Raw genomic sequence first — 13,502 nt, 5'->3', positions numbered from 1 at the left:
CAACCAAGATTATCGGGGTCTTCCTTATGAGGCAAGGGTACAACTTCTGGGTCTTTTTAGTTTAGAAAAAAAGGCGATTAAGGGGAGGCCAGAGTGCATAGAGAGAAATCTTTCTGCCTCACCATAGAGAACCAGGGATCATCCCGTGAAACCGATTGCCAGGAAGTTGAGGACTGACAAAACGAAGTACTTTTCACACAGTGTGTAATTAATCTATGCAATTGTCTGCCATTGGATGTGGAAGGATGTGGAAGCTTGGAAGGCTTTCAAAAGGGCTTTGACCAATTCATGGAGAAGAGAGGCTACCTCCAGGCATAGAGGCAAGATGCCTCCGAATACCAGCTGCAGGGGAGCAACAGCAGGAGAGAGGGCATGCCTTCATCTTTTGCTTGTGGGCTCCCCAGAGGCATCTGGTGGGCCACTCTGGGAAACAGGATTTTGGACTAGATGGGCCTTGGGCCTGATCCAGCAGAGCTGTTCCTATGTTCTCAACACAACTCAGAATTCACAATGACACCCGAATGCAGCAAATCTTGGCTGGTTCTAACCAGATTTTTCAGACAATTCCAATTTTGTAATCCTGGATCTTTTGCAATGTTGGTTAGAACAAGCATGCAATGATTTCCCATGTTTGGACATCACAGCAATCTTGGCAAATGTTAAATGAGGAACCGAATTAGAAACCAATCACCCCGAGGCAGTTCAGTTAACAGCATGCAAAGGGAACACACAAGCCTGAGGCTCAGGGAAATGACATGGAACCATGATTAAGCAATGGTTCCACTTGACATTTCCGCATTAGTTAAGTACAAAAGTATTTGCAAATTCTCTACAGATTCTCTACAAATTCTCTACATAAATCACCATTTAAATGTGACGGTTGTTTAAGATTGTGATGCAGAGCAAGGATGGGCCAGAGGTGGACTATTATCCACCAGTGAACTCCTGGCCAATTTCAGCTGGCACCTTTAGACTGAGATCCTTTAGAACTACTGATTAAGCAGGAACTGTGGATACGACTACTATTTATATACTGCTCATCAACTAAAGTTCTCAAAGCGGTCTACACAGAAAAATAAATAATACATCAAGAAGATGGTTCTCTGTCCCCAAAGGGCTCACAATCTAAAAAGAAACATAAGGCATAAACCAGCAACGGCCACTGGAAGGATGCTGTGCTGGGGTTGGAGAGGGCCAGTTCCCCGCACTGCCTGCTAAATATAAGAGAATCGCCACTTTGAAAGATGCCCCTTTGCTTAGTTAGCAGGGCTTAGCAGGGATAGTCTGTATTTGTTACCTTTAAAGCCCTGAACGGCTTAAGTCCGAGCTATATCAGAGAGTGCTTTCTTCTGCATGATCCCCACTGCACGTTAAGGTCATCTGAGGAGGTCCGTCTCCAGTTACCACCGGTACGTCTGGTGGGGACTCATAGGCGGGCCTTCTCTGTAGCTGCTTCTGGGCTGTGGAATGCACTCCTGGCAGAAATCTGTCATTTGAGTTCATTACTGTCTTTCAGGAGAACCCTTAAAACCTATCTGTTTGGCCTGGCCTTCCAGGGTTTTTAACTGTTTAAATGCTTGATTAATTGGTTTTATTCTGTTTTTATAGTTTTGATTTTAATTGTTAATGGGTTTTAAAAATTTTTTTTGTTGTAAACCACCCTGAGCCATTTTTGGAAGGGTGGTATATAAATCGAAGGAATGAATGAATGAATGAATGAATAATCTGAGTTCTTTAATCCATGCATTCCCTGGAGGCAAAAACTATGTGTCATGGGAAAGGGTAACAAAGCAGGTAAGAGGACCATGGGAAGAATGAGTGGGAAACCTGCTGAATCTCCTGCCTCCTCAGTAATTTAAAACCACAGTGTTCAAGATTTATCCCAAGCCTTCAACTGAGATTGTATTTTAAATGTTAATATGTTTTTAACGTGTTTTTAGCTGTAATTTTTATCTTTTTATGACTTTTAAATGTGTTATATTGTATGTTTTAATTCTGTACACCGCCTAGAGATTTTTATACTAGGCAGTATATTATATATATATATGTATGTGTGTGTGTATATATATATATGTATGTGTGTGTGTGTGTGTATCAATCAATCATTCTACACTAATTGTTTGGGCCAGAAGAGCTATGAAATGGCCCCACCCATGGAGCCTCTTTACGCAGGGTTTCTAAATATGCTATTTTGAGGGTGTGCTGCTGAAAAGGTCTTCCGACTAATCTCACTCTGTCTTCCCACAGAACCCAGAAGGAACCCCTGAGTTCTGACTATTCTGCCGTGCCCAGTCAAGAAGCCGTGCCTGTCAGCTCAGTTCCACCAAGCAAGGAATCCAATGAGACCAACGAATACGTCGCTCCCGAGATTGAAGCTGTTGCCACGCCTGAAAACCAAGTGCAGGAAGCAGAGAATCAACCAGTTGCCTGATCTCTCCGAGCATCTGATCTTGAATTAGCGCCACAAGCCACAGTCACATTAACCGTCACTCCAACTCCGTCAGAGCAGTCCATGGGACAGGAGCAGGCTTCCACACGCAGGAGCACCAACCTGAATCAGGGCCTGTGTGCGTGCAAAATGGTGGTGCATATGCGGTTCCCATGGCTGCATGTTCACATGGAGCATTTGGGGCTGCACAAATGGTTCTAGCTGCAGGACTGGGTTCTGGGATTACATAAATGCCACTGAGTCAACACCATCGCCCTTTTCTCCCTTTAAAATATTATGGCACACACGAAACCCCTAGCTAGTGCTGTGTATGAACTGAAGAGCCACACGACTCTCTACCTTCATCCACTGTGTCTTGGGATATTTCTCATAAAGTGGAGCAAGATGCCCTGTTCATGCACGTTTGTAGCTCTTTTGTTGGCTATTGGGGAAGACATCTCTTTGGCCCAGAATTCAATCCACCACGAACCACTTCCACTTACATGTAGGGTGCCCCACTGTGCTAGATGGAAATCCAAATTGCATTGGATACAGACAGAAAGCAAAATGGTTGCCAAGTTTTTTAATAGGCTGTGCTCCTGGGCCTTTTAAAGGCAGCCTGCCCTAAAGAAATTTAGCAGATAAAATTTTTCCTGGCATGAAGACCTCAGCCTTCTCAGTACTGCAATCCCTGCTGGAATAGTTAAAATACAAATATTTCAGTCCGCACATATTGCCATTCGTATAATGCAGCAATCTGGCTGGCATCAACTGGACTGAAGATCACTGTTGAATTCACTTGTATCAGTCCTTGTACGCTGAATTTTGAATTCACAATCTTGTACCCTGGAAAAATAGATTAGGACTGTTGGGATCCCGTTTCTGAATGTCTTAAACAGTTTAACATATGAGAATATACAGAAACACAGATGATCAGGATGCCCGATAAATTAATGTGCATCCATATATATTTTTTCACATCTAGAGTTAACACATTTGGCAATTCCGAGCAGTAGTGTACTGGAGGGGCAGGGTATAAATATTTTAAATAAAATAAATAAATTCCTATCACACTGAGAAGGGGGCTGGGGTATGCTTTGTTTTCTACCAACAATATAATTTTGTATTGAGCATTTCGTTCATTTTCATTTTAAAGATCTGCTTTTGTGTGGCTGTTACCCACACAATCAGTGCTTTCTGCAGCAATCTCCAAGCTCAAGGGATTGTGTCTCTCCTCATTTTTTATAGTCTGTATTCGTTCCTGAAGAATAATACATGCTTGCATGCTCGGCTGAGGTCACAAATGTTGCATTTTATATGCATGGTGGCAGGAAAATAATGTAGGGAACAGCATTGATTTATGTTGTTACTACTGAACATAATAAAATCTCATCAGAACCGAAGACTGAAATTTCCTTGATAACGATAAAAAGTAATGGAAGAAAATGATAAAAGTGTCCAACACCAAACCTCTAAATCTGAGGTCTGTGAGGATGGTGGGAAGGGGGTTTTTTGGTGGCCAAACAACTTGTCAAACTATACCTTCTATTGAAAGCTAGCAAAATAACTCTAAAGTTACTGCTCCCACTCAAAGAGGGTCAAATCATGAAAAGAAGCTTTGTGGCAGTCATGAGAGAATGTTAGTGATTATCAGAAAGGTCAAAAAAATTATGCAGCCAGATTGAGGTTTATTAGGTCTCAAGGAGAGCACAGAACAGAAGGCAGCAAAGTCGAAAATATAAAATTTGTCATTATGCAAGGGTGAGTAAGTGGGTATTTACCATTTCCCGGCACTGGAACTAAAGGCACAATATTTTTTATATAAAGCATGACTTTGGAATCACTAGTAGCATGGGAAAACAAGAAAAAATTATAACTGGGTTCAGAATCAATGGTTGTATAAAGACCTGGCAAGCAATATATAGCACTTTTGACAAAGGTGTCAGTGACGCCTAAGGTTCCCAGAAACAGAATGCCTTGTGTATGTTTATTTTAATTTATTTAAACAAGCAGAGGGCTTAGGAGAGAAACAAGCCTGGGGATGGTAAAGAACAGGGGGAGCCTTCTCCGGCTCCTCAGAAAGGATTCCTGCTGTTTCTTACCTTCTCAAAAATGGCAGTGAGAATGAGACCTCAGGGAAGGGGATTGGTGTAGTGCTGGGTGTCCCGCTCGCCAGAGGGCTGGGGGTGCTCATCACTGGCGAGCTGGCAAGAGAATCTGTAAAGTAAAGGTAAAGTGTGCTGTCAAGTCAGCGTGGTGTAGTGCTGGACTAGGACTGGGAAGACCCGAGTTCAAATCCCCATTCAGCCATGAAACTAGCTGGGTGACTCTGGGCCAGTCACTTCTCTCTCAGCCTAACCTACAGGTGAAACTCGGAAAATTAGAATATCGTGCAAAAGTCCATTAATTTCAGTAATGCAAATTAAAAGGTGAAACTGATATATGAGACAGACGCATTACATGCAAAGCGAGATAAGTCAAGCCTTAATTTGTTATAATTGTGATGATCATGGCGTATAGCTCATGAAAACCCCAAATCTACAATCCTTGAAAATTAGAATATTACATGGAACCAAGAAGACAAGGATTGTAGAATAGAACAATATCGGACCTCTGAAAAGTATACAGTGTACTGTGCTTGATTGGCCAGCAAACTCGCCTGACCTGACCCCATAGAGAATCTATGGGGCATTGCCAAGAGAAGGATGAGAGACATGAGACCAAACAATGCAGAAGAGCTGAAGGCTGCTAATGAAGCATCCTGGTCTTCCATAACACCTCAGCAGTGCCACAGGCTGATAGCATCCATGCCACGCCGCATTGAGGCAGTAATTGCTGCAAAAGGGGCCCAAACCAAGTACTGAATACATATGCATGCTTATACCTTTCAGAGGTCCGATATTGTTCTATTTACAATCCTTGTTTTATTGGTTTCATGTAATATTCTAATTTTCTGGGATTGTGGATTTGGGGATCTCATGAGCTGTACGCCATGATCATCACAATTATAACAAATTAAGGCTTGACTTATCTCGCTTTGCATGTAATGCGTCTGTCTCATATATCAGTTTCACCTTTTAATTTGCATTACTGAAATTAATGGACTTTTGCACGATATTCTAATTTTCCGAGTTTCACCTGTACTTCACAGGGTTGTTGTGAGGAGAAACCAAAGTATGTAGTACACCGCTCTGGGCTCCTTGGAGGAAGAGCAGGATATAATGTTTGTTGTTTTGTTTTAAAAGTTGATTTCGACTCCTGGCGTCCACAGAGCCCTGTGGTTTTCTTTGGTAGAATACAGGAGGGGTTTACCATTGCCTCCTCCTGCGCAGTCTGAGATTATGCCTTTCAGCATCTTTCTATCTCGCTGCTGCCCAATATAGTACCAGCGGGAATTCGAACCGGCAACCTTCTGCTTGTTCAATGCTAGTCAAGCATTTCCCTGCTGCGCCACTTAAGAATCTGTAGATGCCTGCATATCACTCCCACTATAGAAAGCCACATGCACAAGCCCTACAGAACAGAACAACAGAGATGATAAGGAAGCTTTCATTTTCTCCTTCCCTCACCCCACCGGAAAACAACCCAAAGCTTGCCAGCAGACAGTCTTAATATATGAAAGCCAGAGACTTTGCCTGCAAAAGTGGTTTGGATTTTTAAAGAACAATTTAAATGATTTTTTAAATGATTAAAAGCAAGTAATGAGAAAATGCAAAGAAAAAACATATTTCTTTTAATAAGCAGGGGATGGATTAGACAGTTACCTACACAAATACATGCCACAGTAAACCTGTTAGCCTTTTTCAGAAGAAAAAACAGTTAGAGCACACCTCCAGCCATACCAAGACAGTCATTACTTTATTTGAGGCAAGACCACTACACCCCCACTATGATGCATCCCTACCACCCTGCCCACACGCAAGGTACAGGGCCAAAACGAACGAAACCTGAAAAGGCAATTCAGTGCCACAACCAAGCAACCCCCACCCTATAACTTTTAAGATAGGCAGTGTTATCTTTTGCTTTCCAAGCCTTTGGTACAGAACTTTTGTTCTTCTCAGTTTCATTGCACACAACCATGATGATAGTTTAATTCAAGAATGAAAGATGACAAATTGTCAGTTTAAAAACAAACAAACGACTTGTAGGCTGTACAAAGTGCCTCAAGGAATACCGAATATTGCCTGCCCTTATGAGCAAGCGTATGTAGGACCAACATAAGCAGAAGCCTTCCACAGGTTTTCTTCTATAAGAGATGGCCCTTGAACCCCAAGTTCTCAAGCCAGCAAGTATACTGTAAAATGCAACAGATTTGGTAACTAGAAATTAAGGGAGTTCTGCTTGGCCACAGAAGTTGTAGGTATGTACAGGAGACACCACAGAATGAAAGCCAACAAAAAACACAAGTCAGCAGTCTTCAGCAGGTCCAGCCGAAACGGAATTCAAAATTGAAAGTGAGTGATGGCCACTAGCCTTCCACTAGCCTCCTCAGTATCAACGCCAGGCCACCTTTTGCTACTTGCAGGGGAGTCTTTTCTTCTTTGTTCTCAATATAGATACTTGCCCCGTGGGACACCAGGAGCTTGGCCTCATCGACTCTTTCTTCATCACAGGCTAGATGGCTGTAAAGAGGACCAAGAATTACCAGCTCTATTAAATACACCACGCTCAGATTTCTCTGTCAATTTCAGCATTCTTAAAAGCAGGCCTGAATGTGGGAAACCCGTGAAGCTTCGCAGTAGGAAGTGCACCCATTTGCTTGGGCACCATCCCAAAGGCGGCGAGGGGTTCCTTTAAGAGGAGGCAGGCAGGTCGTACCTTGCCCCTCCTGGAAGCCTCCGCTGCCCCATTGCGGTGCTGTTCTCAGAAAAGAATGCCCCGGGAAAGAAGCAGCCCGTGCCACTGCCTCCTTTAAACTGTGGGGTGGTTTAAAGGAGACAGCGTCATGGGCTGCTGCTTCCATGGGGATGCTTTTCTGAGAACAGCACCGTGATGGGGTGGCGGAGGCTTCCAAGAGGGGCAGGTACGACCTGCCTGCCTCATTTTAAAAGGAGCCCCTCGTCCCACGCTGAAACGTTTCGGCTACAGGGAGCCTCAAAGAGGCGCCGAAATGATTCGGACAGATCCCTACTTCACAGTCTGGGCCTCAGTTATGTCCATGTTGCGATCCTGTGCAGTCAGTCAGTCAGTCAGTCCCCCATTGCACTCGGGGGGATGCATTCCCATGTACAAGACTGGGCTGCACAGCTGCAACCCTACACACACACACACACACACACACACACACACACACACGCACACGCACACGCACACACACACACACACACACGGTAAACACCCCATGTTTAAGAACATGCCATATAAAATCTGTGCAGCTGGGAGTAGCTAGGAGTGCAAGGTAGACAAATTGTGGTACGTGTGCTCCCTTGTAGAATCCAGAGGATATGAATACCTGAAACCACCTTATACCGTTTTAGGCCACTGGTCTATCTAGCTCAGTGTAGTCTACACTGATTGGCTACAGTTCTCCAAGCCCCAGGACATGTGTGTGTGTCTGTCCTTCCCAGTCCTACCTGAAGATGCTTGAGAGTGAACATGAGGCCTTCTGCATGCAAAGCAAGTGTTCGACCACTGAACTATGGGGCAACTCCAAAAGGTAACGGAATCAGGCATATTATCCTTGTTTCAATGACTGTAGCAAATTTTCAACTTGATATTGTATATACCTACTGGCAAAATTTCCTATTATAAGGCCACATTTTTACAAAACCCTTAAATATTAGTGTCTGAAATGTGCAAAATACACATGTAACAGAACCAGAATTTTTAGACATTTCCAATTCCATTACCAACATATTTTGTGCATATCAGAAACTATCTAAAGCTTTTGTAAAAATATGACCTTATAGCTGGAGATTTTCTCTTGCAAGTTAGGGACTTAGGGACTGTTCAGCTGTCCTGGAAATCTGAAAACAAAAAGCCGCAACAAATATGTTTGTACTCACAGAGCTGTGTTTCCCTCTGAATCCTGTATATTGGCAGAAGCTTTGTGTTTCAGCAAGATCTGCACCATTTTTAGGTTCCCCTTGGCTGCTGCTCTGTGCAACGGAGTAGACTCCAAGTGATCCTTGGCGTCTGGATTCGCTCTACTCTCTAGCAGCATCAGTGCGATCTGAAGGCAAAGAAGAGGACATTTATCCAACACCAAGGGAAGCAAGAGGGAGACCAGAAAACCCAGTAAATCTTACCTCGTGCTTATTTTTGGATGCGGCATAGTGCAGAGGCGTGCAGCCATTTTGGTTGACGGTGTTCACCTGAGCACCTTTCCCCAGGAGAGCTCTCACAATTTCGTCTCGACCTGCCGATGCAGCGATATGCAAAGGACTCCAGCCAGCCTGGAGAGACAAAGGAAAGGAGGAGATCTTCCATCAGCATTTTCCAGCAGGGGCTACTCTGGCAAGAAACCTTCACTGAGAGAGCCATTTCCCACTGCACAGTAGGGCGTTTTTCGCAGTGATGGGAGGGCCGAGATGGAGCCCTTTCTTAAGAGCTCCAGGAGGAAAGCACTGGAAAGGGCCATGCTACCCAGAACTCTGTGCACACCTGCCAAGATGCTGCCGGGGCTCAAGAGGGCTTCGTTTCCCTTAAAGGAGCCACTCTGGCACTGGGCAAAGAGCAGGACTGCATGGTGGGAATGGTCCTTCTCTTACAGTCCCCACATGGTGCCAGAGGGACTGTGCAGAGTATTCAGCTTTTGGCTGAAGTTTCACACAGGTCCCATAAGAACAGCTCTGCTGGATCAGGCCCAAGGCCTATCTAGTCCAGCATCCTGTTTCACACAGTGGCCCACCAGACGCCACTAGAAGCCTACAGGCAGGAGTTGAAAGGGGCCTGCCCTCTCTCCTGCTGTTACTCCCCTGCAACTGGTACTCAGAGGCATCCTGCCTTTGAGGCTGGAGGTGCCCTATAGCCCAGTAGTCATCGACAGACCTCTCCTCCATGAAGTTATCCAAACCCTCTTGAAGCCATCCAGGTTGTTGGCTGTCATCACATCTTGTGGCAGAGAATTCCACAAGTTTTATGTGTTATGTGAAAAAGTACCTCCATTTGTTGGTCCTAAATTTCCCGGCAATCAATTTCGTGGGATGCCTCCTGGTTCTAGTATTACGTGAGAGGGAGAAGAATTTTTCTCGATCCACTTTCAATAAACAATTTAAGAGAAAGCTAGCACTTAGGGTTGATGGAGGCCTTACAATTATGTACGTTTTCCAGTTCACAGGAGTGGGAAAGGTAAAGATTATTTAAGGCAAAGAAAACAACTTCAGTCCTCTGGTGATCACATGTGAAGTGAGTGTAAGCTGGTAGTTTGCCTCTTTGCTCAGTTAGCAGGGGATCAAGGCCCCAGGACTTACATCATCTTTGTCGTTAACAGGCACTCCCAGGCTTAGCAAGAAGTCAACAATATCTGCGTGTCCAGCTGAACAGGCCCAGTGCAGGGCAGTTCTGTTATCCTAAAAGCAAGAACCAAGAAGTATGAACACACCAGAAACTAACTTTGAAAACTGAAAAGGAATTGAACCTCGCCAATGCCACAGATGTAGCAGCAACAAGATTTAAAATTCGGTGTTCAGAGGGCAGTCCTGGCACCAGAAGTGCATTCACCACTGACTCTACTCCCACAAGTGGTTGTCTCCATAATAAAAGAAGGGCCGTTCAGCAGCAAAGGTTTCACAGATACAGACCACAGGTTCTTAGGCATCCCACGGCATATGCTGATGGGCATACTGACATATTCCCGTCACGGTCCAACAAAACATGCTGATGTCTGGGATCTGTCTGTCATGGTACTTCCACTCTGAGAACATTCTCTCCCTCCTCTTCCTTAAAGGAAGGCTCTTGGCAAACTTTTTTTAAAACTATGGAGCAGTTATTAAAATTATATAAAATAAAGAGCAACGAACCTCCTAAAGGTTGTTTGACAAACTATGCTGCCAATATTTGATTAACTTAATAGGACTTAATAATATCTATCTATCCATATAGTTCTTGTAAACGTACCCGTCGCTAATCCCAGGTGCGGCAGCTCTTGTCAGAGTTTGCGAGCAGCTGCCTGGGGGATAGCGACGGGGACGACAATGGCAGTGGCAGCCAGTCAGCCAGAGGTGGCGGGCAGGACCCGCCGGTGGGAGCAGGAGGCAGCGGTGGGCTGGCTGCCAGAAGGAGGCCGCCACTCCCAGGAGTGGGTGGGCAGGCAGGTGGGAGGTGGTGGCAGGCCGGCTTTCTGGCTGGACCACCAGCCAGAAAGCACAGGGGGTGGGGCGGAGAAGAAGCGGGCTGGCCGGAAACCACAGGGGGGGGGGAGGAAGCGGGTCGACCGCCAGCCAGAAACCGCAGGGAGCAGGGGGAAAAGCGGCTGGTCGGCCAGAAAACCGGTCATGGGGGGGAGCAGCAGGTGGGTTGGCTGGAGGTGTAGATGCTCTGCAGCTAGTATCAATTAATGTTGAAGTACACTATAAATTAATGATAATTATAAATTATCCATATTATAAATTAATGTTGAAGCATTCATATGCTACTACTATGAATATGTATATACCACTTTTCAACAAAAGTCCCCAAAGCAGTTTACATAGATATAAATAAAATGGCTCCCCTAAAAGGGCTCACAATCTAAAAAAGAAACGTTAAGAGTGACATCAGCAACAGCCACTGGAGGGATGCTGAGCTGCGGACGGATAGAGCCAGTTGCTCGCCCCGTTCGATAACAAGAATCACCACTTTTTGCGTTACACTGTGTCACATTGTGACAGATTCAAAGAAAAAACTAAGAAATCAGAAGCAAGTCCCTCTTTTGTTGTATTTGGGATCCATTTCCACCGGGCAGTGGGCTGCAGCCAACAACCCCTACCAGGGTGGAAGCAGCCATTTCCTCCCAGGTTTTTGAGACCTGATTTTTCTCTTTGGTCTGGAAATGGATTACTGAGCCTTACAAAGTGCATCAACTTGCATTAGTCCAGAGCAGGAAGGCAGCCTTGCTAGCCATTATTGTGATGGTCACCAGCACCATCTGCAGGGCTGAATTGTGCCAGCATGCAACTTAATCTCTGGCTTCAGTTTCATTACCAGGAGAAAGCTTAACTTGGGAACACGGGATTGTTGGGGCTCCTGCAGATCAGATCCTGAGTGACAGAAGCAGAGCATGGGAGGTAAGGGGTGGTGTTTGGAAGAACAAGCAGTTGTATTAGGTGAAGATGATGATGTCTGGTGGGCCAGAGGGTGGTGGAACCTGGGGTGGAACATAAGAAACTGCCCAATAGATCATTGGTTCATCCAGCTCAATATTGTCTACAAAACACTAACTGGCAGCAGCTGCTCCAGGGTTTCAGGCAGGAATCTTTCCCAGCTCCAGCTGGAAACGCTGCCAGGGATTGAAGCTGGGGTCTTCTGTGTGCAAGCATGCAGATGCACCACCTATGATGCATCATCGATGGCAAGGGTGAACAACTTAAAACGTCCCAGTGGGCCACAACCAACCATGATTTGGTGCGTGGGGACCGCAGCTCGGTTTTCAGCACATTAATCATTATGTTAAAATTATCATTTAAAATATCAATAAAAGCAACTTTAGTTATCCCTCCCCCTTAATGGCGGGGTCTATCCCTCTCCCCACATCAAGGGACCATCATTTTTAGCCAAGAATAGTGGCCAGAAAATAGGCCTTATTCCTGAGCCAGTGGGCCACTTGGAGTGCATGCCAAAACAAAATAAATGCTCTCTCTCCTCTTTCCTTCCCTCCTCTTCCTAAATTGCTGTCACTTTCAGGCTGCAATCATAGGAGTGCTCACTGGGCACACTGTATTTCCAAGTAAACACACACAGGATGGTGCTGTAAAGCAGTCTGCAGCTCCTATGATGCTACAGGATATCTGGGGGTCAGTAAAAGAAGTCCCTGTGGGCCAGATTCGGCCGCCGGGGCTTATGTTGTGCAGGCCTGTTCTATGAAGTCTGAAAGGGGAGAATACAGGAAACAGCAAAAGCTCTAAAGCCAAGCAGAAAATAACTTGCCTCACTGTAAACATTCATGTTCTGTTTCTTGTCTTCCTCTCTTAAAAATAAACTAAGGGCTGTGGTGGATTGAACCAAAGATCCATCACAGCGGTCAGGCAGATGCTTCTCAAGAAGAGCTCAAAAGCAGGGCACGAAGCATCAGTTCTCCTGAGCAACTGGCAGGAAGTGATACACTGCTCCTGAACATGGCAGCTCCATCTGGCACACATCCTCAACGACCCAAGCCTGCTCCCCTGATTTTGGCCCCTCAGCTCTGACAGTCTTGACCAGGGGTGGGATGATGGGAGTTGTAGTCCAACAACACCTGGAGAACCAGATTGGCCTACCCTGCTCTAGCCTTATGTCCAGCCTGGCAGCCTAAGAGGACAGAGCAGACCCAAGCGTCCCTTGAGCACGTGCAGAGCTCATCCCCTCCACGAGTTCGCGCAGAGAGTTCCACCCCCCAACAATGGTGACGGGCGGGGCTTCCAAACCCGAGGCGCGCATGCGCTGGTCTTTCTCAGCCGAATTTGAACTCTCGCTGTGCGCGAGTGACTGACGGCCCCTCCGGGTTGCCATGCCAACCTGGTCCGCGCGCGTCGCCAAGCGCCGGTTCCCGGCCAAGCACGCCTTCAGCTCTTCCAGCCGGCCCGTGTAGGCCAAGTTACAAAGCTCCACATTGGACACGGAGCCTCCTCCGTCGTCCATGACAAAACGCCCGTCGCCTCAGTCAGTCCCTAAGCTAGACCCGCCCCCTCTACCGCAAGCCAAGGTGGGCGGTGCCTCCACTCGCCGCCAATCCGCGAACAGGCCCCCCCCGGAGCGGCTTGCCAATCACCGCCCCTCGGCCCCACCCACCTGCTGTGGTCCCCGCCCCACGCCGCGTGCTCGCCACCCTCGCCCAATCCCAGGGTGCGTGTGGTCGCACACGCGGCGGGGCGGAGCGGGGCCTGCTGGGAGCTGTGGTCCGCGGGGGTGGGGAAATGGCCGCTCACCCTGCGGTCGGGCGGCATGGACTACAGCTCCC

General features: G+C 46.3%; 2 protein-coding genes across 8 annotated transcripts in view; one reads left to right on the top strand and one right to left on the bottom strand.

Moving 5' to 3' along the window:
• Nucleotides 1–2,599, top strand: part of VSIG1 (V-set and immunoglobulin domain containing 1) — a 31,898-nt gene extending 29,299 nt beyond the window's left edge. For all 5 annotated transcript variants that reach the window (XM_053273939.1, XM_053273938.1, XM_053273937.1 and 2 more), the window contains one exon: nt 2,248–2,599. In XM_053273939.1, coding sequence (XP_053129914.1) covers nt 2,248–2,431 — 184 coding nt within the window. In that variant the 3' untranslated portion in view covers nt 2,432–2,599. The remainder of the gene's footprint in view (nt 1–2,247) is intronic.
• A 3,539-nt stretch (nt 2,600–6,138) lies between these two features.
• On the bottom strand, nt 6,139–13,306 carry PSMD10 (proteasome 26S subunit, non-ATPase 10). Of its 3 annotated transcripts, none has more exons than XM_053273281.1 (5): nt 13,061–13,301; nt 9,841–9,939; nt 8,677–8,823; nt 8,434–8,600; nt 6,139–7,050 (listed from the first exon to the last, which is right to left on the bottom strand). In XM_053273281.1, exons 1-5 carry the CDS (start codon nt 13,181–13,183, stop codon nt 6,897–6,899), a joined length of 690 nt encoding a protein of 229 aa, XP_053129256.1. In that variant the 5' UTR covers nt 13,184–13,301; the 3' UTR covers nt 6,139–6,896. The 3 variants fall into 3 exon arrangements, with proteins under 3 accessions (XP_053129256.1, XP_053129258.1, XP_053129257.1); XM_053273283.1 differs by lacking the exon at nt 13,061–13,301 and adding an exon at nt 12,494–12,778; XM_053273282.1 differs by lacking the exon at nt 9,841–9,939 and having other exon boundaries at nt 13,061–13,306.
• Between the last annotated feature and the right edge of the window lie 196 nt (nt 13,307–13,502).

The sequence above is a fragment of the Hemicordylus capensis genome, chromosome 11 (genome assembly GCF_027244095.1).
Source record: "Hemicordylus capensis ecotype Gifberg chromosome 11, rHemCap1.1.pri, whole genome shotgun sequence".
NCBI classification, from domain to species: domain Eukaryota; kingdom Metazoa; phylum Chordata; class Lepidosauria; order Squamata; family Cordylidae; genus Hemicordylus; species Hemicordylus capensis.
The sequence above is the reverse complement of the archived record's forward strand: the minus strand, read 5'-3'. Positions and strand labels throughout refer to the sequence as shown.